The 26,471-nt window shown below is 35.8% G+C and overlaps 1 protein-coding gene across 2 annotated transcripts in view; it reads right to left on the reverse strand.

Annotated features, from left to right (window-relative positions):
• Positions 1-26,471, reverse strand: part of LOC150107706 (ubiquitin-like modifier-activating enzyme 6) — a 701,981-nt gene that overhangs the window by 103,022 nt on the left and 572,488 nt on the right. For both annotated transcript variants that reach the window (XM_090391479.1, XM_090391480.1), the window contains exon 29: positions 18,237-18,311. In XM_090391479.1, coding sequence (XP_090247605.1) covers positions 18,237-18,311 — 75 coding nt within the window. The remainder of the gene's footprint in view (positions 1-18,236; positions 18,312-26,471) is intronic.

Consider the following 26,471-nt stretch of genomic DNA (forward strand, 5'->3'; position numbering starts at 1 on the left):
AACAGAGCCCTGCGGCACTCCACTAGTCACAAGCCGTCTTTTTGACTCCACTCCTGAATAAACCACTCTCTGGTATCTCTCCTTCAACCACCCTCCTATCCATCTCACCAACCGTATATCTATCCCCATCTGCTCCAGTTTACTGATTAGGGTTCCATGTGGTAATCTGTCAAAGGCCTTGGCAAGGTCCAGTAGTATCACTGTAAACCCATTACCCCTATCCAGTTCAGCCGTCACTGTGTTATAAATGTGAGCAAGTTACTGAGGAATGATCTACCCTTCACAAAACCATGTTGTCCCCCATACAATATCCCATTTTCATCTATCCAGTCCTGTATTCTTTTCTTGACTAATTTCTCTAAGACCTTGACAATGATTCCTGATATGCTAATCGGTCGGTAATTTAAAACAGCAGTCTTGGAACCTCCTTTATGCAGTGGAACTATTTTCCCCTCTTTCCTTCCCCTCGGGACTAACCCAGACCCGAGACTCAAATTAAACAAAATGGTCAAGGGTACTGACAATTCTTTAGCTGCTTCTCGTACGACACGAGCTGGTATACCATCCAATCCCATGGATGTATTGACATTGAGGTTATGCAATAGACTACTCACCTCCACTTCATTCACCACAATTCCCATATAATTTACTGGTTTATTCGTTTCTGCAATGTCACCACCTGGATGATACATACTTGCAAAGTGCTCACTCAGTAACTCAACTATATCAACTGACTCAGTTACCTCCCTACCATTGGCATTCTTTAAAATCATTCTGCCATGTCCATTTTTCCTTTTACTTGCTACACATCTAAAAAACTGTTTAGGATTCTCTTTAGCCTGCATGGCCAATGTTCTTTCATAATCTTTTTTTGCTTTTCTTACCACACTCATTACCCTTCTGGCCTGCGCTTTATACCGTTCATGTGCCTGCCAGTCACCTTTCTCCTTAAATTCCCTCCATAGTTGTTACTTTTTTTTGCAGCTCAAGCTTAATGGTGTTATTCATCCATTTAACCCCTACTTGATTTATTATTCGGACTCTAGGTATACAGTCAGCCATTGCTTCATGCAAACACTTCTTAACTGCCTCCCATGCACTATCAACTTCTAGTCCTTGCAGTTGTACATGCCATGGCATTGAACCAATCAAACTCCTAAGGTTGTCATACTTTCCAGCCCGATAATTCCACATGTATCCTGTCTTAATTGAAAATTCCACACCTTTAGCCACCTCCCAAGTCAAGACCCTATGATCACTCTCACCAATTGGTGGCAATGTGGTCATATTTGTTACAGCCAAATCCTCAGATGTAATTACTAGGTCAAGCACTCTCTGACCTCTAGTATTTTCCATTACATGCTGTCACAGATAGTTATCCCTTAATAACCGCATAAAATCCAATTCCTTCCTCCCATGTGTCCTCTCCTTCCTCCAATCAATGCTACCATAGTTAAAATCTCCCATAATAATTACCTTCTTTCCACTCATTTCTTCTATTTGCTTATGCATACTATCTCCACCATCTTTTCCATCACCTGGTCTATAGCAGCACCCAATTGTATATTTAGTTCTGCTAGCCACAATCTCACACCAAATGGCCTCAAATGTGCTCTTTTCTCTATCCTTCAATTGAACTTCTATTCCCCTTGGCTGCAGTCATCAGCTATCATCAACAATACTCCTCCCCCATTTTATTCTCCCTGTCATTCCTGAACACACTATACCCATCACATTCAATCCCACTAGCTATATCATCTACAGTCAGCCATAATTCACTAATACCAATAACCTGTGGTCTGGAAGTGCCAACCATGGTCAAAATCTCTTCCTTCTTGTTCCTAGTACTCCTAGCATTAATGTATACATGAATTTAAGACCCCCATTAGCCCCAATCCTACCTTGATGCCTTATATTAACTATCCCACTCTGATTTGTTGTCCTTATTCGCTTGGGCATATTATATTCATTCATACATTCAACTGCCTCCCTAAGGACTGTATATCTACCTCCCCCCCCGCCATAATAAATCTAGTTTCCCTGAATTTGCACATCCATTACATTCAGCAACACTTTTTCAAGTCTCCTTATACCATAACCATTCAAATGCAAGCCATCCATCTTATATAGATCCTTTCGCCCATCGAAATCACTCCACACATCCACAAATTCCACACCACTCGTCATACATAACCCACGCATAAAGTCATTCGTAATTATGGCCCTCCTTTTAAACATTTCACTGTCATACCGTGGCAAAAGACTAATCATTCTAACTCTCTCACTCTTTTCTTTTGCTACCTCAAACAATTCATTCAGGTCTTCTATCATTTCCCTTTTATCTCCTTTCAAATCATTCGTACCTGCCACAACAATCATTTCTTTCACCCTTTCCTTTTGCTCTCTAATAGACTCAGTTACATCCTTTATGGTCGCACCAGGTTGGTACGATTTTGTCAAATCCTCTACTAACACACCTCGTACAAACGAGTTTCCATACAGCATTCTATCCTTCATTTTGTTCATGTTCACACTCATACGCCTATTTTTCCTGTCATACTTTTTATTATTGGTTGGTTCATTCAGTTGACTTTTGCTCATACACTCTAGCTGCTGTTTTGCGCTTTGTATCGCACCATTGAACAACGCGATCTCACTCATTGCATCTATCTCATCTTTTTTATTCTCTGTAAAACCATTAATACTATCATTCACACTTTCACAATTTTCTGGTACTACCTCGCCGTTTCTTGTCATATCCCTATTTTCTTCATTCTGAAGTTTGACAAAAATATCACACTCGCGATCCGAAATACACTTCAATTCCTCATTCTCCCTACATTTTCTACACACATTCACTCCTTTATTATCATCTAACCACACTCTGACCGCACTCTGCAAAGCATACATTTCGCAGATAGTACACTGAATCATCTCCTTTACATTACCGTTCTTGAAAGAAGATGGCGAACCATCATTACTGGCCGCCATTTTCCTTCGTACTGGAGCCATTACTAGTAATGTATTTTAACAAATTATAAATTATAAACACCAAAAACACACTAAGATACGCAAGGCAAAACAAAACTACACAACATTAAAGTAAATTTATCAACGATAACTGAAAATAATGCTTATTTTATCTGGAGCTTTAACGAACACTACACATTACGAATCCCTCTAGCAGCGACTTCCCGACATAGATTATGTTATAAAACACTTTAGTACACTAACTACACTAATAAAACTACAATAATATACTAAAATTACACAATTAAATCTAACAATAAGTTTTAAAAGAGGTAAACTGTGAGTAGACATAACTATACATAATAAATAACGGAAAAACTCACGTAGAAATATTATTTAATAGTATAATTTTCGCCTGTGTGTCAGAGGCATCTTCAGTACAATTAGGCACAAAAATTAAACACTAACTGACAATTCCAAAAAGCGCCACCTAAGTAGCTGGTGTAAGATAACTAAAAAGGTCAATAACTTTCCTAAAAAAAAAAAAAAAAAAAAAAAAATTAATACAATAAAAAGTTAGGAAAGATTAGCTGATTTGTAAAGTACTATCTCCCATAAAGGGGATAGACGTAAGCCGTTGGATCTGTTTAAGTTAGGAGAATGAAGTAGAGTTTCCCATGCTTCTTTATAAAGGCGTTCCATGAGAAACTGACTTTTGTGAAGAACTCTGTGTCTAGTGAAGATGGCATGTTCTGCAAGTCCAGACTTTTCAGGTTTAAAGTATTCAATATAAGATTGGTGTTCTTCTAGCCGAATGGAGGCAGATCTTCCCGTTTGTCCGAAATAACATAATCCACAAGAGCACGGAATCTGGTAGACACCTGGATGATTAAGATGTGGAAGCTTGTCCTTTGGAGAAGCGAGAAAGGTGGAGATTTTTCTAAACGGTCGAAAGGCAACAAAAATATTCAGTGGTTTTAAAATTTTTGCTATACGTTCACTGATGCCTTGTATATAAGGGATGGTAATGCGCGTTATTTCCTCTGTGTTTGAAGAGGGAGACATATTAAATCTACTCAAAGTTCTTTTAATGAAGCAATTCTTATAGCCATTAGATAGAAAGGAAGAAGTTATATATCGTATTTCTTTCTGTAAAAGATCGTCTGTAGAACAAAAAATCACCATCCCAGTCAAAAGGCAGGAACTATTAAAACACTGGTTCATTGGGCCCACTCCTTTTGTTCTTTTTGTTTGCCAAAAAAAGAACTTTAGCTCAAATACTAGAAGAATCTTTAGATAATGAGAGTTGGCATATCTTTATTATGAACTGTGAATCTCAAGCAGCCCAAATACAATATGATAACAAAGTAAATCTTATCAGAAAATTTGAAACATTAAAAAGAGTACAAAATAATAGGAACTTCTCAAAACTCCACAACAACTTTGACAAAGTCGTAATTAACAAATCTTCTCACATACTTTCAGATGAAGAAAAAAGCATCCTTAATAGAGGTCTAAATTTTTTCCTTCTCCAAAATTTATCCCAAAAGAATCACTCCTTACCAAAATAGAAAAAGCTACTTCATTCCTCCCTTCACAAGATGCAAAACTTCTGTGTATTGAATCCATCTTTATCAATAATGCAAATCCATTTTTTGCATTATCAATAATGCAAAATCACCTGCAGATAACATTACTTTGACAGAACGCAAACAATTAAGAGTTTAAAAAATCACAGAGATATATTTCTTCTTCCTGCAGACAAAGGCAATGCAACAGTTATCCTCAACTCAAAACTGTACCAACAACTTACTAAAAACTACCACTGAACTGTCTCGAAACATTTGCCTGTCTCTACGCTCTCTCCATCCTTTTATTCTATGCATATATGGAATTCCAAAAATCCATAAGGAAAACATCACACTACGTCCCATTGTGGAAGTTATTGATTCTCTGACGTACAAATTTTCTAAACATCTTGCAAAATACCTCAAATGTTTTTCAGGCAAGTCTTCATCCTTTATCAATAACACAGTGGACTTTGTTTCATACATTAAGGATGTGACAGTTAATGAAGATGAAATCATGGCTAGCTTCGACATAATTTCCTTGTTCACTAATATCCCAACAGACGAAGTCATAACATTACTTAAAGACAAGTTATCTAAAAAAATGTTGGCCTTACTTACCCATTGCATCAAGTCTGGTTACTTTAGATTCCAAGATACTGTATACAAGCAAAATCATGGTCTGGCAATGGGTAATCCTTTATCCCTTGTTCTTGCAAATATTTACTTGAAGGATTTTGAAGCAAGCTATCTCTTCCTTTGCTTTAACACCTAAAGTTTGGAAATGTTATGTGGATGACATTTTCCTCATTTGGAGGAATTTCCTCATTAGGGAATCATGTCCATGATTCCCTAATGGATTTCCTGGAACATCTCAATAGTCGACATCCAAGTATAAAGTTCACAGCAGAGCTTGAAGATAGTTCCCTGCCTTTTCTAGATGCAGATATCTTCATAGTCAGTCCCATCACTTCCCTCCCCAAAAACTTGGAATAATTTCTACCTTGGAACATAGAGCCCTCTCTCTTCTTGATGACCTAAATGAACTTCAAAAAGAAATCAACTATCTCAATACTTTCGTACTTAATGCATATTCTGAAAGAATTATTGAAAAATTCCTTCTTAATCCTCTTAGTCATCACACAGAAGAAATAAATACATTTAAAGACAATATATCTATTCTTTACATAAGTTCAGTTTCACAAAAATTAGCCAAGGTTCTAAGAAAATACAATATCAGAACTTTGTTCACTCAACTTCCAAAAATCCGCTCCTTAATAAGCCACCCAAAACCTTGTCATCATCTTAAATATCCTGGTATGTACAAAATATGGTGTGATTGTGATATTCCTTATTTTGGCCAGACGGACAAATCTATTGAATTACGTATGGAGGAACACGAGGTACATTGCTTACAAGCAATGTACCTCATGTGTTCAAGAGACAGTGAGACAGTGCCTTATCAAGCCATATCCTTTTCTCGGCTGATGAAAATCCAAGTCATACAGTCGTTGGGACAGATCTACTAACATCTTTCGTTGCCATGATGAATTGGAGAGAAAAATTGTAGAATCTAGGGAAATCATCCTCAACCCTGAACATCTAAATAATAACTTGAGCTACAACCTCCCAGATAGTCATTCAGCTGTAATCATGTACTGTCGTTAACGTGATGCTGTAAGCATGCACTCTCCCAACAATGCAACAAACGAAAGAAACAGTTTTAAATACAACTACAATGTTTTCATGCTAATTATGTATAGAGACTCTATGTTGTTCATAGTTTTTTTTAACCTTCAGTGTTTAGTGTTTTTTCTTTTATTTTATAATGTCACCTGATGAAGGCTGTTATAAGCCGAAACTAGTCATGTTTTACTATTAAACCCCCTTTTTTACCTAACTCTAAGTTTAAGTCATTCAACTCTATTTAGAAAAAAAATAAATATATATATATATAAAAAATGTAAGGTGATATATATATATATAGACCCGCTTCATATGAACAATAATCTCAGCTATAATTTGCCTGACTCTTTCAGCTCTACTATCAGATACTGGAGATCGCGTAGTTCCACACACGCACAAGTGTACAAAAATAGAACTTTAACTCAGACTATAGCTCAAGTTCCTAATAACTGTAATTCACAGTCGAATATTATGACTTCATAACTGTATAGCTTTAGAGTGTCTCAATGTTATTTTCAGTGTCTTTTAATATTTTTCTATGTTCTTAACGCCTGATGAAGTCAATCTCGACGCAACATGTTGTGTTTTCAAATAAATCCCATTTTGTTATAATTCTCAGGTTTTAAGTCAGTTAATATTAAAAATGAATATATATATATATTGAAGAGTATTTGTGATACTTTACTTCTTTGAATGAGACCTCTATTAATTAATTTTTAATTAATTAATATTTATATATAACTAAATTAATTATTAATTTTAATATAGCTTTCTTCCATTATATTTGCTATTGCTTTGGTGGTTTGAAATGGAGCTTTCAATTCACATAGTATATTAATTAATTTTGATTGTATTCTTTCTCATAATCCAGGAAGGCCATATATGTTGGCAGGTTAAATTCTATTCTTTTTTCTATAATTTGTTTGAGTGTAAATGTGGGATCTGTGCAGGATCTTCCTTTCCTAAAACTGCATTTGTTCTTCTCCGATAATTTCCTCAATCCATGGTGTTAATTTACTTTTAATCATATCTGGGGATATTTTATAGCATGCATTTAATAGGGATATTCCTCTGTTGTTTCCGCAATCCTTTCTGTTTTCTTTTTTTTGAATATGTTTATGACTATTGCTGCCTTCCATTTTTGTGGGATGTTCCCTTCTTCCCATATTCTGTTTAGGGATTTAATTAACCATAATTGAAATGGTTCAGAGCTGTATTTGTATAGTTCTGAATTTATTCCATCTTCTCCTGTAGCTTTTCTATTTTTTAGTTTTTCCAATATTTTCTTTAGATCATTAAACTGTATTAGTTTTTCATTTGTCTCTTGACTTATTACTTGTTTTTTCAATTTGATTATTATTGTTTAGAAGCTGGATGTAGTGATTGCTCCATTCTTTTGGGGAGGGTGCCTTCTAATTGTAGATTATCCTTTATTTCTTGAGTCATTTTTTTATGATTTTATAGCTCTTTAATTGAGATTCATTATGTCATGCCCTAATCTTAATCTAATCTTTAAGCAAGTTAATGTGGATGCAAATTATCAATAGGAAGCTAGTAATAATGCACACTTAATCTCAGTATCTGATGATGATGAAAATGAACTTGATCTTATAGATACAAAATAAACAAAATAAATAAATAAAATCCCAAGTCAATTTACATAAAGATCAATAGTATACTGGCTTGATATTTTATTTATTTTATTTTATTTTTTTTCCAAAGTACTTTCAGAGGCAGAAAAAGATAGATAAGTAGGAATAAACCCTGATATATCCTATAATTAAAAAAACTACAATCTAGGCTTACTCAACTAAACTGTATTCCATACTGGCTAAAATAAGACCTGAACTATGTACAACATAATCAAGACTTCTGCTGCTGGGACAATGCCGAGTTAAACAAGATCCTGTTGCATATTGTCAGAGAACAGAGAATCAGGATAAAAGGTGAAAATTCAAAGTTTCATACTTTTCTTCTTTCACTGCCATGATATCACTGAAGATGAACAGGCAGACACTGGCTATTAACTGGAAATTCTTAAGAAAAGCAACATTAAAACAAATATCAAAATAGAAAATATTTAATTCTGTGTTAAAAATACCAAGCAATGTTAAAATTGCTTGGTATCTTTAACATATAGTATATCCAAGGTTTAAAAAAAAAACTTTCTACACAATATTTAACTCTGTTCTTTATTGTATGAGGATGATATCTTAATATTATCTTCCTCTTACGTTAGGCTCAGTGACTCATCAAGATTAATCACCTTCCCAGAGTAATAATCCTGTCTGCCAAGTATGCTATTTGGAAGAGTTTTTTCAGTTGAAAAAACTTTTATAAAAATTCTTGGCAACCTAGAAAGAGATATTTAAGCTAAGTCTCTAATCAAAGGGCAGTGTCACTACCAACTAAAGTACAGAGGCTCTATGCAGATGATATAATTTTTAAGTGACCTTCTTAATACCTGCAAGAAACGTTAAATAAGCCGAATTTTCATTTTAAACAAATTTAAAATGAAAATCACCAATAAAAGGAAAGGCACTATGCAAATAGGAATGAGCACAGAAGTTAATTTCTTTTTAAATAGTTAAGTATAATTTAGTCAAGTTTCTAAATGAAACATGAAAACAGTTCATAGAACTTAACCAAACTAGTATATCTATTTAAAGTATCAAAAAAATGTTTCACCAATATATGATGTATGATTTTTTTAAATATTTCAATGTGAATTTAAGCCTCTCTAATAAAATAGATGATCTGCTTTTTAGTGCTACATTCTGATATAGCATAACTTTGCCACTAGCTTGCACCTAACATACTTACAAAAGAATTATAAACCATTTAAACTAATTATGAGATTTTAAGATGAGAATCACTGAGTACTGTATCAAAAACCTGTTTAAAAAAAAGCATTCAGGATAACATAAAATCATAATCAGTGAAGAAAGAGTAAATTTTAATTGTTATCCTTCCTGACTAACTGTTCAAAAAAAAAAAAAAAAAAAAGAGCCTGAACTTTTGTAAAATTATTTGCAGTATATGTTATTCTCCCTACATAATACCACTGCAATTTATTTAGTTATCATTGTGTCCTCAGAGATATTATATGTCTACAGTATACTTTTTACAGAATAGTGACCTATGGAGAAAGCAGGTTTTACAGTTGAATTTAACAAAAATAACTCAACACATTCATAAAAATAACAATAACTAAAACAAAAGACATATCATATAAAATATACACTGAGAGTAAACAGTTTATATGACTAGCCAATGTTTTAGTTAATGAGGAAAAGTGTGTGTGGAATAACTCAAATTGGGGATAATTGAGAATATTCACATTTCAGTTTTATATAGTATTATGGCACTTTATACAGTGAGATTTTTTTTTTTTTTGTTAAGTAAGAAACCCTCCTTCCATTACACTGTGTGTTTTACCAGTGAGGGAGAAGGAGGCATGATGAAGAGGACCACGAATACTGTTGCAGGTTTGAATCCTGCCATGGGCATGGATGTTTGTTATTGTCTTTAGAAGGGATATGAATTTTATTGCCTAGTGTGAGACCACTGCCCCACTTACTAGAGGCCTGAGTGGCTTGAAAAAGTTCTGTTTGGTCTCTAGAGCAAGGTTTCCAGAAGTACTAGTCAAATCACAGTAGAAATATATTATCAGTTTACTAATAATTTTCGTGAGTGAAAAAAAATTTCATCTAAGCTAAATGTAACACAACTGCCAACTTTTTTACTCTTTTTCTGACTGCTTGTAGTGTTGTATTTTCTTGTTTTGGAATAATGTAATACTGGCATTTGGGAGTGATGTGATTTTCTACCTAGTTGATTGATACTGTTGTGGCTACTACTGTCTGCATGTCAATTTACAAATTGTCACAGGTTAGTAATGCTCATTTTTCATTTCCCAGATAACCATGGATCTGTTTCTATTCATGAACATGTGCAAATTGTCATGGTGAGCAAAATATTGCAAGCCCGGTAGGTAAATGAGTGCAAAAAAGTGCAGGTAGCTTGATCTGATGCTTACACTGTGGGAAAACAAACAGACTTAGGCTGCTTTTATATTCTACTTCACATCAGATAACTAATTCCTTTCCAAACTATGAGAATGCCATCTGATTCCAATTTTCCCAGACACAGGTATGGGTTAGGTAGAGGTTCTCTTTATTTCCCCTTGGTTCTGAGTTTGCTTTGTAGTTTATCCCCATCAGTTGAAACTGCTGATCTCCAGAGGTATCACATCATGTTTTGGAAAACATATGGAATGATAAGTGACACCTGAAAAAAGAAAAAAAGAATTCTCTCACTTTTTCTGCTTTTCCTCTGGAATTTCACTGATTAGTTCCATAAACATGGAAATCAACAATTAAAATAGCTTTCTGCCAATTAGTCACTGCAAAATAGGTGAAATGAATGTATACACAAGTTGATAAGCATAATACTAGTTAGTGTACATGTGTTTTGCTTTTAACATCAGTTAGAAGCATTGTTTCATTTAAATTTGTAAAGGAAGCTTGAATAGATTGTTCATCATCACCCCGTAAAAGCTGTATAACTGAGAGAAGACCTCCACATAGCCTTTAAAGGAATGCGGAGAACTGACCAGGGCTTCTGACCTAATGTCCAATCCTCACCTTCTCATGGTGCATCCTGTTGGGTATCTACCTGGATACTGAACGAACAAGGATGGGATGGCAATTTGGGATTTAGCCAACCAAATTGTATTCCCACTGGTTAAACCAAAATACAAAATGATGGTACAACATGACAAAATTTTATGCTAGCTGGGGCGTCGCTCAGTTAAACAAGGTCCCCGTTGTTTTCGCCAGGGAACCAGGGCGAACAACGAAAAGTCAGCTACTGGAACAAATCTGAAAACACATCCCAACTCAACATCACCAGAGTAAAAGATCGATACTATCAACATACGAAGCCTGAATGGCAAAAAAATGGAGCTAGCTGAGGAATTAGATAAGTACCAGATCGACATAATAGGGGTGACTGAAACAAAAAAGACAAAAACTGGCGAGATCTTTCTGAACAATAAATACAAAATGTTATCAGGTAATGACAATCAAGGAAAAGAATGAGTAGCCATAGTATACAACACAAAATACAATGCTAATCTTCTTGAATGGCAGTCAGTCTCAAGTAGAGTAATGTGGGCAAATATGAGAATGGGGAAATGGACAATGAGACTTATTTGTGCCTATGGTCCCACAGAAGGGTCTACTAAGGTAGAAGTGGAGGAATTTTTTGAGGCTTTAGAAAAAGCAACTGAGACAATGAAAAAGGAAAAGTTGGTCCTTGTTGGGGATCTAAATAGCACAGTAGGAATTGATTTTGAGACATACAAAAATATTTTGGGAAAATTTGGAGAAAAGAGCAAAGCTAATAATAATGGCAAATATCTGTTGGATTTCTGCTCAGGACATGAACTGGTTATTACTAACACCATGTTCCAACATAAAAATGTACACAAATTCACATGGAGAGAAGAGGCAAGGAATAAGAAAAAGTCTCATTGACTACGTTATTGTTGATAGTGATGTTTTCTCCCTGGTGCAGGACACCAGAGTGTACAGAGGATTTGAAATTGGAAGTGATCACTATTTAGTCTTCAGCAGGATAAAATTGAATTTCATATTGAAAATAATAACATGTAAGAAAGTTTTAATGTGAATAAAAGTTGAGCAGCTTTCAGATGTGAAGTGTAGAATAAAATACACAAAGATTATTGAAGAAAAAATGAGAGAGTTTGAGAACAGGAATCAAACCTTGGAGATTCAGTGGCAAGCCTTGAAGAAAGCCCTGATTGATTCAGCTAGAGAGGCATGTGGTGAAGTTGTCTGCAAGGATAGAAAAATTAGAATTCCATGGTGGACACAGGAAGTTAAAGAGGCAGTGAAGGAAAAGAAGAAAGCATATCAAAAGTTCCTGGAAAATAAATCAGCTTGTGCTCTTAGAGAATACAGAGACAAATGCAAGAATGCAAAACACTAGTAAAACTAGCTAAACAAAAGTCATGGGAGGACCTTGCCAAGAATATAGAAAATAAATATCAAGAAGGTGGCAAAATATTCTGGAGGTGGTTGAAGAAGCTTAGGAATGCAGGAAAGAGTGCTGTAATAGGAGTGAGAGGTGATAAAGGTGACATGAAAACGGGAGAGAAAGATATCCTTGAAGTATTGAGTAATTACTTTGAAAAACTGCTAAATGAAACAATTAGTGATGACAGCACAGTGGTAAAAAACACTGAACAGGCATGCAGTCAGGAATACATATCCATACTTTAAGTAGAAAAAGCCATCAAAGGCTTAAAATGTGGAAAGGCAGCAGGAGTGGATGATATTCGACCAGAAAAGGTAAAGTATGGTGGTATAAAAGTCTTACAGTGGCTGCACTGCATAGTTCAGAATGCTTGGACAGAGGGACAAATTCCCAATGATTGGAGTAGAGCTCTCTTAGTACCATATATAAAAAGGGAAATAAAATTGAATGTGAGAATTACAGAGGTATTTCCTTACTGAGTGTTCCTGGCAAGATCTATGCAAGTATACTTGAGAAACGAAGCTGGGTGAAGAACAAGCTGGATTCAGGCCAAATAGAGGCTGTCAGGATCTTCATTTTACGACAAATAGTTAAGAAAGCATGGGAATATAACAAAGATCTGTATTTGGGTTTTGTCGATTTGGAAAAGGCATATGACAAGGTGCCAAGAGAGAAGCTATTCAATACGCTACAGTTATATGGTGTCAATGGGGCATTATATCAAACAATACTTAGTCTTTATTTTAGTTGTAAGTCAGTAGTTAGAATTGAAGGAAGTACAGGAAGATGGTTTAATGTTAAATCTGGTGTGAGACAAGGATGTACATTATCCCCTCTGTTATTCATTATCTATATGGATCACATTATGAAGGAAAGTGGTATTAAACCTGATATCAAAATTGGAGATGTTAATGTCAGCTCTTTGCTTTATGCGGACGATGTTATACTTCTAAATAAATCCACTACAAGTCTGCAAGATTCTCTGACTAAATTGAATAACTGTTGTAATAGATATGGTATGAAGGTTAACAATAAAAAGACAAAGACAATCATTGAAAATGTCAACTGTGTTGTGAATGGAGAACCTGTGGAACAAGTAAAACATTTCAGCTACTTAGGCACGATTTTTAGAGAAGATGGTAAATTAAATATAGAAATAGACAACAGAATCAGCATAGCTGGTATGGTGGGAAGTCAATTGAATAAATTCATATGGAATAAGAGAGAAATTAGTTGGAACACTAAATTAGCTGTATACAAGACAGTGTTCCAACCAGTTTTAACTTATGGATCTGAGAGCTGGGTCAGAAGTAAAACACTTGACCAAAGACTAGAGACTGCAGATATGAGAGTCCTGAGAAAGATTATAGGCGTGAAAAGATGGCATCAACGCAATATCATATTAAAAACGAGGATATTAGGAAAGAACTTGACATTGTCAGCATCCAGGAATGTGTTAGCAGAGCTAATCTTAGGTGGTATGGTCACTTAAACAGAATGGGTGAAGAAAGATTAGTAAAACAAGTGTTCTCTGCCAGGTTGGCAGCAAAACGACCCAGAGGAAGACTAAGATATAGGTGAATTGAATATGGTACAAAGTGCCTTAGACGATAGAAATAAAATCTGATAATGTTGGGGTCTTGACAAGTAACAGACTGATTTGGAGGATAATTGTAGATAGGAGGTTAGTAATGATGTAAATTTTTCATTTAGTACTATCATATCCTGTACACCCCTTGAGGGTACATGGTAGGAATTTGATGATGATGATGAAGTTTTTTCCCCCTTAATTCAAAAAATATTTATGGTATAAGTTGGGTCAAATGCAGAATTTGCAAATAGTAGCCTGCATCTTACTGCTGAGTTATTAATAGTGGAACCTATTATCATAGAACATTATGCACCTGGTGCAAAAAGCTATATTATAAAATGCCAAAATATTAATAGTGAAAATTTAATTATATTTAATTTAAAGGGCAACCTCTTTAATTCCTAAAATGGATATATTGCATTATTACAGCAGTGATTATGATATAATTTCCTCCACATGTATATCTAGTTACTTTTTAATCAGAAAAAAAATATTAAGATAATATTAAACAGACACAAAAACGAACGTTGATTAAGTCTTGAAATAGCTGTTTGTTATAAACAGTACACTAGCACATAAAAAAAGGAGCAGCTAATAGTCTAGAATCCATGAATGGAGTTTAATGATCAAGTTTCTTGTGTTTATCAGTGTACGAAACACGATTACACTGATTTTTCAATATACTGTACTGTAAACTCTAGAAATAATGGCACACTAATTCTATCTAACAGCATATTTCAAAATGAGTAATTATGAGTCAAAATGGAAACAGTCAGTCATGGATGTAAGTTCATGTACTGCTTCACTATATTCATCCATTATAATTTATGGAACACATACACACTTATGTTTTTATTATTATTATTATTATATGACCTCCAGGGAGTCCACAGACTGATCGTGGGAGGGCACCTACTCTTTAACTGTCTCCTCCACTCAAATCCACCAACTACAATGAACCGCAGCTACACCAACGTCATCCACCACCAGTATTTTCACAGACAATCACAAACATCCCTGCCCACAGCGGGATTCAAACCAGCAGCTTTTTGGCTGGAGAGTGGATATGCTCTCCAGCCAAAGCACAACTGGAACACAGGCTACAAAGGTGACAAGCACAATATTTATGTCTTCATATATTAACAGAGACTATAATACTGCTTCATCTATTTCCTGTTGCACTCCTGTCGAAAGCACTATCAAACCAGCTATTTGCAGTTCATTTTGTTCTGGTTTATAGCTGACCATCTCACTCAATGCAGTAAGAAGAGTTATTATTATTATTATTAAGAGAGACCTCCAGGGAGTCAGAGACTCATCAAGGGAGGCTACATACTACATACACCAGCTATCATACTTATTCTTGAATTCATTCACGTTGCTTGCACTCACAACATCCAATGGTAATCCATTCCAATCATGCACCACCCTATAAGCGAAAAATCTAACCCCCCCCCCCTTCTTAGCTTCCAAGGATGCCCTCTTGTCCTTTTCCCATCCTCCATAAATTGAAAAATGCCATCAACTGAAATTCTGTAAGACTCTTTCAGAAGTTTGTAACTTTCAATCATAAAATTTGAAAATTAGTGTCTGCAGTCTACACATTCTCAATCTGTCTTCATAATTAGTATTCCACAATCCTGATATCATTTTTAACACTCTCCTTTGAACTCTCTCCAGTATATCAGAATCACAATGCAAACCGTGGGACTAGACCTGCGCACAATATTCTGAGTGAGGTCTTGTCAATGTCTTATAAAGAGGCAAAATGACATTCTTCTCTTTACATGTGAACGTTCATTTCAGCATTGCAATTATCTTTTGAGTTGTATTTGCAATCTTTATCACATGGCTCCTAAACTTCAACTTCCTATCTACTAACACTCCAAGATCCCTAGCCTTATCAGTTTCTTCTAGCATAATCCCAACATTAAATCACACCGAAGTGAATGACTTTACATTTACTGACATTGAACTGACATCCATTTTCCATTTTCCCATGTCCACAATTCCAGCCTATTCAAATCATTCTGCAAGTACAGCATATCAGCAGCATTTATGATTACCTAACCTATCCTTGCCTGCCTTATCAGCAAATAGCTTTATATGCTTGTCAAATCCTTCCCAATATCATTAATGTACAGACTGAATAACGGTTGACCAAGCACTGATCCTTGTCGTACACCAGTTGTTACCTTAAATTTTGCAGACTCACCTCCCTGTATACCATTTTTTGATATCTGCCAGTCAGCCATCCTCTTATCCTTGCTAATATTCTATAATTCAAACCCATATTCTCCAATTTATGCAACAGTCTACCATGCTGTATCCTGTCAAAAGCCTTAGCAAAATCCAAAAGTATCATGGTTTATCCATTGCCTTGTCTAATTCAATTTTAACATTGTTATAGAATGTGAGCAAGTTGCTAAAACATGACCTTCCCTTAGTAAACTCATGTTGCTCATTGCAAAGTAGAGATTCACTGTCAACCCATCGGTCTTTGCACCACCCTTTTGCAATGGGATTACTACATTCTTTCTACTGCTGCAGAATCTTCCCTGTTCTGAGACTCAAATTATGTAGACTGGTCAAAGGAAAAGACAGTTCAGCTGAATTCTCTTTTAGCACATGTGCTGCTATTCCATCAGTCCCTATTGCTGAATTCTTATTCAATTGTGCAACAGCTCTAATACCTCATCCTCATACACCTGAATTTCTTCATCCAGTGCACGACATTGAGCAGTGAGCTCAATGTTGTGCACACTAGGTTGATAGCTTTTAACAAAATAGGCACTCATTATTTGAACAACCTCTTCTGCATCTGTAACCTTCAAACCATCTGCATTTAGAAGAGTTATTCATCCTTTCTTTTACTTGCAGCATATTGATAGAATTCTTGTGGGTTGTGTTTAGCATGGAGAGCCAGTTTCTTTTGATATGCAGACTTTGCTTTCTGTACAACAGTTGTGATTCTTCTAGCTTGCCGCTTATAATATTCATAATGGACATCATCCTTATGCACAAGGTATTCCTTTCACATCATCCTTTTCTTACGAATCTCTTGCTTAATAAAATTACACACCCATTTGACTCCTACCGTATTTATTCTTCGAACTCTCGAGCCATATTCTGGTTCAGCATGCAACCAGAGGCAGAATAGTTGTCTTTAACTGAAATGCCCTCTGACATTATAATCAAATCTAACACTTTTTGACCTTAAGTTTCTTCTGTAACATTCTGCTTGAGGAAGTTGTCCTGCAACAGCTTAATAAATGCATTTTCATTCTTCTCAAGAGATTCTACTGCTATCCAATCAATATTTGGATAATTAAAGTTTCCCATTATGATTACTCTTTTCGTGCTCATCTTTTCTATTTGGTGATGCATTTCTTCATCACTAGCAACCAATCCACCAAGTCTGTAATAACACCCCACTATGTAATTGATCTTGTTAGATTCCACCTCACACCAGATGGCTTCAAACTCACTGCCACATGAAAAATTGTTACTAGTATTGCAGTCATGGGTCTCAACTCTAACTGGATTCAAGACATTTGATATTATTAGCAGCACACCCCCCCCCTCTCTTATCCTGTCTATCCTTCCTAAAAATACTGTACTCTTGATACTCGATACCAGTTAGTACGTTTGATTCTGATAGCCAGGTCTCACTAATGCTTACAATCTGAGGTCCCAACATATTGACTAAGGCAACAAACTCTACCCCTTTGTTTCTGATACTCCTAGCATTTGTGTACAGACATAAAAATCTACCTATTAAAAATTATCTATTAAATATCTCCCTCTTAAACCCCTTAATTTGTGCATTATTATGTTAAATAAACCAACAGGTTTGAGCAAAATTCCACAATAGCAATACTTGGATTTGAATACTGAAAGATTTCAGTATCCAAATCAGGAGTCACTCCAAACTCAAAAGTAATTTTTGAACACCTAGTAACTTCTGTTTGCAATCAAATCATGCAATTATATAAACAAATGATTTCATACATCAGCATATGTCAAATTCATCTCATTAAGGGAACCATCTCATTAAGTGATAATGTCAAAATGTCAATAAATATAATAGTCAATATTTATTGATTTATCATAAAGAAGTTCAATTCAAGACAATTTGAGAGAGATGCTATAACTATATATAAGTATGCACACATATAACACAGGGAATTCATTCAAATTAAGTGGATATTGAATCTAACATTACTTCAGAGCCGAGTAGAGAAACTACAAGAGTTTCGTGCTGAATATAGATGATTTATTTTATCTACATGTATATTTTTAATATACACAGAATATATACAAAGAATTCAGTCATAGTATGTGATAAGTTTACTTACTTTTTTTGAATCTGGAGAAAACTGTGGTATTTGCATGTGGCAAACAATATCAGCAATACTTGCTTGAGACAAACACTGAAACAAAATGAAAGATAACTATAAATAAAGCATTAAAATACATGACAAATATATTAGTTTTGTTCCACTAATTAATTATCATATGATAATATAATGGCTACAAGATCATTATGTACATAATCTTAACCAATACATTATTATTGGTTGTACTTTTGTTTGTTCTGTATTTGTTATATGTCTTGAAGGAAGAAAAATTCAAGTTTCTCTGGGAAGAAATCTTACCACCTTTGTATGACTGTCTAACTCACATTCATTTGAGAAGTCCTTACAAATGACTTTCCAAATTAAGGTGAAATATTCAAACCCTAGCTGCACATGGCACAAATGTACTATAATTATGTTCTGAAACTTTTTGTCTATGGAAAATGAAAGATAACTTTTCTTTCTTTCATAATCTTAAAAGTATTTTTGCTTCTCTTTCTCATACTAAACAGTTATAAAAATATAAATAACTACATCACAATTATTTCAGTGTATATTAAAAATATACATGTAGATAAAAAAAAAAAAGTTCCTTTGTTATGTGAGTGCATGCCCATGTATGCACTGTTGGTCTTGGTAAATTAATTATTTTATTAATTATTATTAATAACTAACATCTGACCTCCATTGAGTCAGAGGCTCATCGTGGGAGGTACACCCTATTGCACACAATGCTCATCCAACTATGCCTTAAACTGGAATCTTCTCCTTACACCTCTGCTCACACCATCCTTATACAATTTTCAGCAATGAACTCTTGTTCTAAGAAACTTTCATGGATGCATTTAGTTTCCAAGGCTAAAACAGGCCATGCTAGGCCTAAATCCTTGATACGCATGATGATCATTTAGTTTCCAAAAGTTGGAAACTAATGTTCCAAAAATGTTCAAATGCTACTAGATGAGCTAGACGAGGTAGCTGGACATCAGTCAATCAGGAAAAGACAACCAATAAAACTAGAAGAACTAACCGAACTTTATAGACGTTGGCAACACGTGACTATTAAATTATTTCAGGAAATTACAAAGTACATTAAATATTAATTAAAAGAAAACTTTAATCAATACTTCCTATATTTTGGCAATGTTACATTGCCATCTTCATGGGAACATAAAACTATGATACGTGTATGCAGGCACTAACAACGAGCAAATGAGGCTGAAGAGAGTAACTAACATTGTTCCTAGAGTTCTAAAGGTGCCCCCTAGTGGGCTAAATTGGATTGTCTTGGCTGTTGGGTTAATGTTCTCATGATGCAAGCTTCCAAATTTGGGGCAGTCTCATGCACCCAAATTTGTTGAGGTTTGGGAAGTGTTTTTAGAGTTGAGGCTGATTCCATGAACAATCTTTCGTATTTATATTTGCTTTAGTGTAGTAAAGTGGCTTTCTTCCATCGTATTCTGTGGTGAGTATCCAGATACATATAGTCACATATAGCCATTCTGGTCTGCAAGCCCAGAATGGCTATATTGGTAAAACCAAACGTAGTCTTTGTGTTTGGATATCAGAACACAAGTTTTCTTTTAATTAATATTTAGTATACGTTGTAATTTCCTAAAATAATTTAATAGTAATTATGCTTAGCAATCTTATATCAAGCCTAGTGGACTCTGAAAAATAATTCTCAGAGTTATTAATAGAATTTTGAGGAATACTGCTTGTAACTGAATTTGGGGACTTTTAAATTCAGAATATAAAGTCCCTATAAGGCACGTGAAAAGACATTCCTGTCTAGAATAATAAGCGAGTACTGCTTTTTATTCTAGACATTCCTGTCTAGAATAAAAAGCAGTACTCGCTTATTAGCTAACAAAATAAGAATTATTTGGCAGTGTCTGTTGTTTTCAGAAGAATGAGACAGCATTTTTTAAAAAATATATTTTGATTTTTTTTAAATAAATATTTTTAAGATGTTATAAATAAATGACATGGCTTGGGAGAAGTGCAAACAGATAAGAGGTTGTCACATTTCTTGCAAGATATGTCTGTTCTCATGCAAAAAATATTTTGATGGAATAGAATATTAAGAACTGTGTGCTGCCACTCTATTAAAAAAACAAATACTATTTTGGAACAGTTTTTGGTAGGCCAGTTTTCTAAACTTGCTATTTATAAGGACAGAAAAGACAAATTAATGGTCAACTGGATATCACGTGTCTTACTGTATATATCCAATTTAAATATTTTTGCAAAGTAAAGCGAAGTAAAGATGGCAGCAACAAAGGCCAACAATGAAAGATTACCTTGAGTCCCATCAGTGTAGTGCTGCCAATCAACAACAAACCGAATGACAATACGAAGTGCTGCAACTGTGAAACCGAAGTTACCGAAAGAAAAAAAGTATATTGTGCGATTTCTGTTGCCACTGGCTACATACTTCCTGCACAAAAATAGGTGAATTAATGCACACCTTTTTTACTGGCCTCAACCAGCCTCCCTTCCATAAAACAGCTACTAAACCTAGGCAAACGAGTTGAAAACCTCAAAACCTCGAACAACACCTCAATACTATGATCGATACCTTCTCCTCCAAAATCCGAAAGTTAGAAACTAAGCTTGAAATACTCGATGACCAGCACCCGATTGCAAGTGCACCTGTGCCGACTAACGAAATTCACATCAACGGTACACGAGTTGCTTGAGGCTGAAAATAGGAGACTCAACGCTGTTATCCTGAATTTTCCGATGGAAAACGGTAAATCATTAAATGAAGATGTTGGCAAACTAGCAGGAGAATGCAACTTTGATCCCAGAAATATCATCAAATGCCATCGTTTTGGACCCATAAACAAAAGAAAGGACAAAACAAACTTTCCATGTCTTGTGAAAGTAACCTGCGACACACCAACAAACACATCCAAATTTATAAAAGAGATAAACAAGATAAAGGACATGCCCCAGTCGAGCGTACGTGCTTGACCTGATTTAACTTTTGCCCAGAGAGAATAAAGATGCCAACTTCGAAGACAACTAGAAGAAAAACACCAAAATGGAGACAACAATATTTGGATCATAGACTAATAACAAACCAAAATAGTGCAAAAACCAAGTGACGCCACTAGTAGCCACCAATGAGACCAGCATGCAGGCACTGCATAGGAAATGTGCAAGACTCTTGTGGTCAAATCCATGCCTCACAGAACCCTTGCATATCCACTTCACCAACATCCGTGGCCTCAACTCCAACCTTAATAGTGTCCACTGTCATCTGCAGTTCACCAAACTCACCTACTCTTTTTAACAGAAACTCAAATCTCACCTTCCCCCAGCACTATCCATCTCAACCTTCCTAACTATACACTATTTAATTCCTTTCGACCCAAAGGTGGCATCCGTGCATACCCTAACAGAGAGCACCTAACCTAGAGTTGCCCAACTTCAATCATCTTCAGCTGAAAATATCCATCCCCAACTCAGTCAAATGAATTTGACTGAGTGGGGAAGACATTTGCTGTCTCTATCACTCCTCCAATACAACCAACCACTCTGAGGTCTTTCATTTCCTCTCTGTAAAAGTTGAGAGGAACTTTTACAGAGTTCCTCTCAACTAACAGTGAAATCATGTTAGTTGAGAGGAACTAACTAACAGTGAAATCATCCTCATCCTCCTGGGTGATTTTAATGTCCATAACACCGATTGGCTTTCCTCTTCAAGTTATACAGATCCTGCAAGTAGAGATGCTGAAACATTTGCCACCACTAATGACCCTACACAAATTGTTCAAAAGCCGACCAGAATACCAGATAACCCAAACCACTCCCCAAATACCCTAGATCTCTTCCTTACCAATGACCCCTCCAAATATGCAGTGAATGAAGTGAGTCCCTGGATAATTCTGACCACAACCTAGCGCTCATCTCCTCCCCCATGCAACAACGCTTACACAGTCACTCCCACACAAGGGTAGTTTGGCATTATAACAACCAAATGGGACTGTCGCTGAGACTACTATGCTTCATTCCTATGGCTGGATTATTGTTTCGGTCTTCCGTCCAAATATTCCAGTGCCTTTTGCACCAAACGTATCACCAAAGTAATCCTCACTGACATGAAAACATACATTCCTCGCACTACTCTGAGCTGCCGTTCCTTATCTAAATCCCGGTTCTCCAAACAATGTGCCAAGGCTGTACAAATGAAAAATCAGGCATACCATAACTGTCTCAAATCAAGAACCTCAAAACAGATGCAAGAAAATTATTATTATTATCATGTGAAACCTCCAGGAAGTCTAAGGGCTCAGCGAGGGAGGGCACCTACTCTACAATTCTGTCTCCGCCACTCAATTCACCAACTATAATCATCATCATCTACACCGATGCCATCTACTGTCCATCACCACCACTAGTATTTTCACAGATAATCACAAACATCCATATCCATGGCAGGATTTAACTGCAGCCTTTTGGCTGGAGAGCGGATATGCTAACCACTCGACCAACCAGGCTGGCAATGTTTCAATATTTCTAAAACAGAATTCAATTATCAATATTTCTAAAACAGAATTTGAACAGGCAATAAACAGGAAGCTTGCAGCCTGTCCAAATAGCAGCCATGCCTTTTGGTCTCTCACCAAGACAATTGGTTGTAACTTTTGCCCTACATTATTCCCAGCTCTATCATGCCCAGATGGTTGGCTCAATTGTGACATCACCCACAGAAAAAGCTAACCTCCTGGCTTTACACTTTGCCTCCAATGCACAACTGACAATGACAAATGCCCTCCAGACATTCCAACTGCCCCGTGTATCGTTTTGCCAAAAAAGAGATCATAAACCCATTGTCTAAATTAGACACAAAAAGTCTCCTGGCCCTGATGGCATTCCTCCAATTGTCCTGAAGGTCTGTGCACTAGAACTGATTCCTATCCAATGCTATCTGTACATACGCTCTTACTCCACTTATATATCCCAAAGCTGGAAACTGGCCTATATTCAACCTATTCCTAAAAAGGGTGACAAATCACTGCCATCTAACAACCACCCTCACTCACTCACTTCAGCCCTATCCAAAGTGATGGAGAAAACCATCAACTCTCAACTCCTACTCTACATTGAAGGTACTCAGCTATTAAGCGACCACCAATACAGATTCTGTTGATGCCGATCAACAGGTGATCTACTCTCATACATCTCCCATCACTGGACAAATGCTATGGAGAAATTTGGTGAATTCCAAGTAGTTGCACTTGATATCTCTAAAGCCTTTGACTGGGTCTGACACAAAAGCTTACTAAGCAAACTCCCATCATTTGGACTGTTTCAAGACTTCTGCACATGGATTGCAAGCTTCCTGTCTGGATGCACACTGTATAATGGTAGATGGTTCCTTATCCTCTCACCATTCAACTAATGCTGGGGTCCCACAAGATTCAGTTCTCTCACAGACTCTCTTCCTTCTGTATATCGATGACCTATTTCAGTTGACCTTCAACCCAATACAGTTTTGCAGATGACAACATATTGCACTCATCCCTTCATTTGACAAACCCTACTCTACACAACTCACCTCAACCCACAAAGCATCAACCACCACTGCCCTTAATTCTGACCTCCAAGTCATCCTCCACTGGAGCTCAGATAACCTCGTCAACTTCAATGCTAGTAAAAAACCTAGTTCTGTCTTATATCTCACAAAAAAGAACTATTTTCCCCAGCATTATTTTCGATAACACTGAAATTCCGAGGCAAGATGAGATTTCTCTTCTCGGAATAACCCTGACATCAAGCCTCTCCTGACATAAATATATCACAACCATTGCATCCTCCGCTTCCAAAAAACTAGGTTTTCCCTTTTACTTAAGACGTTACTTTGCTTCTAAACAAATGTTAACCTTATACAAATCACAAATCTGCCAGCTATTGAATACTACTGTCTCACATTTGGAGTGGGGCTCCGAGAAGCTCCCTCAAAATGCTTGACTCAATACAGAGGAGAGCAATTAGACTAATAAATGATCCATCTCTTACCAACTTGCTCCCCTACCTTTCAGACAGACGTTTCATCTCTATAATTTGTATATTCTATAAATATTTCCATGGGAAATGTTCATCTGAAACAGCATCAATAATTTCCCCACTCTGTACTAAGCCCATTGGAACAAGCACAACTACTGCCCAACATCCTTTCACAGTACACCTTGAAACCCACAGAACAAGTTTCTTTTCCTCCTTTTTCATCCCTGCTACTGCAGTACTGTGGAACAGTCTTCCCCCTGACGTATTTCCCAAGGAGTACAACATACAGGCTTTTAAATCAAACATAAACAAGTTTCTCCTTTCCACTACCCATATATGGTACTAACGTACTATAGGTTGACCAGCCAACCTCTCTTATATGGGCCCCAACATTAAAAAAAATTTAAGCTGACCTCATATTTGTCAAGCTCTGTAATCCACAGTTCCTTAATATGCACGTGTCCATCATATATTAACTTAGTTAACAGCTTGTCCTTTATTTATACATCTCACTGAAAAAAGTGAGGAGCTCAGAACCCTACACTTTAGATGCTGTTAGATCAATGCCTTACAAAGTATAAAGAATAAAAAGACAGCTAAGGCTATGTGGCAAATGTATTGTGTATCCATTATGTATACTTTACAAGTTTCTTTGTTTTGTGGGATGAATCCTGCCAACCACAGGATCAAGATGGCATCATGAACATACTAGTATGTGTGGTAACATGACATACTAGTATGTTCATGATGCCATTTTGATCTTTGTTGATGTTGAGTTTATTCCACTAGTTGACTTTTTACTGTTCATCCTGGTTCCCTGATGAAATGGCTCTTCCTCTGACTTGCAGCAGTTTCTTTCCAAATTAAATGCACTTCATCACAAGATCCAATTCACCATAGAAGAGAAAGAAGAAATAAATAACTAAACAATCTTTTTAGATCTTTTAATTCTTCATCAACAAGATGGAAGCTTATATTTACACTCATACATGCCATTACATCCACACTGAATCTCACCACCATCCTAGTCAAAAGGCTAGAGAAACTATTAAGACTTTATTACATCGTGCCCATTCTTTATATTTATAAAGAATAGGCACGATGTAATAAAATTGTGGGTTTAATATGTTGTAATTCTTTTGCAGAAAGAATTACAACATATTAAACCCACAATTTTATAAATTATTTTAAGGTTCTTTAATCTAAAATCTTTAAACAGTTATGGTTATCTCTGCCTCTTCCAATACAGAAGAAATAACTTGCATTTCTATCATTTATGTGCAAGGCATTTTGGAATGTATATAAGTTTTAAAACCACTGAATATTTTTGTTGCCTTTTGTCCGACCAGAAAAAATCTCCACCCTTCCCCTCCTCCTAAGGACATGCTTCCAACTCTAGGTTTTCCAGGTATCTACCAAATTCCCCACTCTTGCAACTTATCTTATTTTGGGCAAAGTGGAAGATCTGCTTTTATTCGCCCAGAAGAAAACAAGTCTTATATCTCCATCAACAACCATCTCCAACAAACACAATGCCTATGACACTTAGGCAAATATTTTACATTAAATAAGTTTTTTAAGTGAGTTTTCCTACATTTCTATATTTATTATTATTATTATGACAACTTGAAGTATTTCATTATTGAAAAAAAAAAGTCAATGCTGTCTTTATCAGGGAACCAGGGTGAGCAGTGCAAAGTCAGTTAGTGGAATAAACTCAAAATCAACATCAACAAAGATCATGAACGGGAATGAAATGAACTAGCAGATGTGGATAAGTAGCAGATCAACAAAATATCAAAAATAAACATCTGAGATGTTTGTTTGTTTTGGTATATAACAAACAAACACATTCTAAGCAATAATATAATTTTATATTCAGGCAATGATTGTCAGGGAAAGAAAGGAGTACTACTGTTCCTTCCTTTCTGCAAGCAATACTGAAGTAATCTTCTTGAATGGCAGGCAATACCGAATGAAATAATATCAGCAAACATCAGAATGAGGAATTGGACAATTCAGAAGAAAGTTCTACTAAGGAAGAACCAAAGGAATTTGTTTGAGTCATTGGAGAAGGCAGCTGACATAAAGAAAAAGAAGAGTTAGTCCTTGTTGGAGATCTAAACAGCAGAGTAGGAAATAAATACCAGATATTGAGATATGTTTTGAAAACATATGGAGGAAAGTTGTCGAAAGTTTTTCCACTTGGTTATACTA

Source organism: Typopeltis vanoorti, chromosome 4 (assembly GCF_054136105.1).
Source record: "Typopeltis vanoorti isolate ZY-2024b chromosome 4, IOZ_Tvanoo_1.0, whole genome shotgun sequence".
Classification (NCBI taxonomy): Eukaryota; Metazoa; Arthropoda; class Arachnida; order Uropygi; family Thelyphonidae; genus Typopeltis; species Typopeltis vanoorti.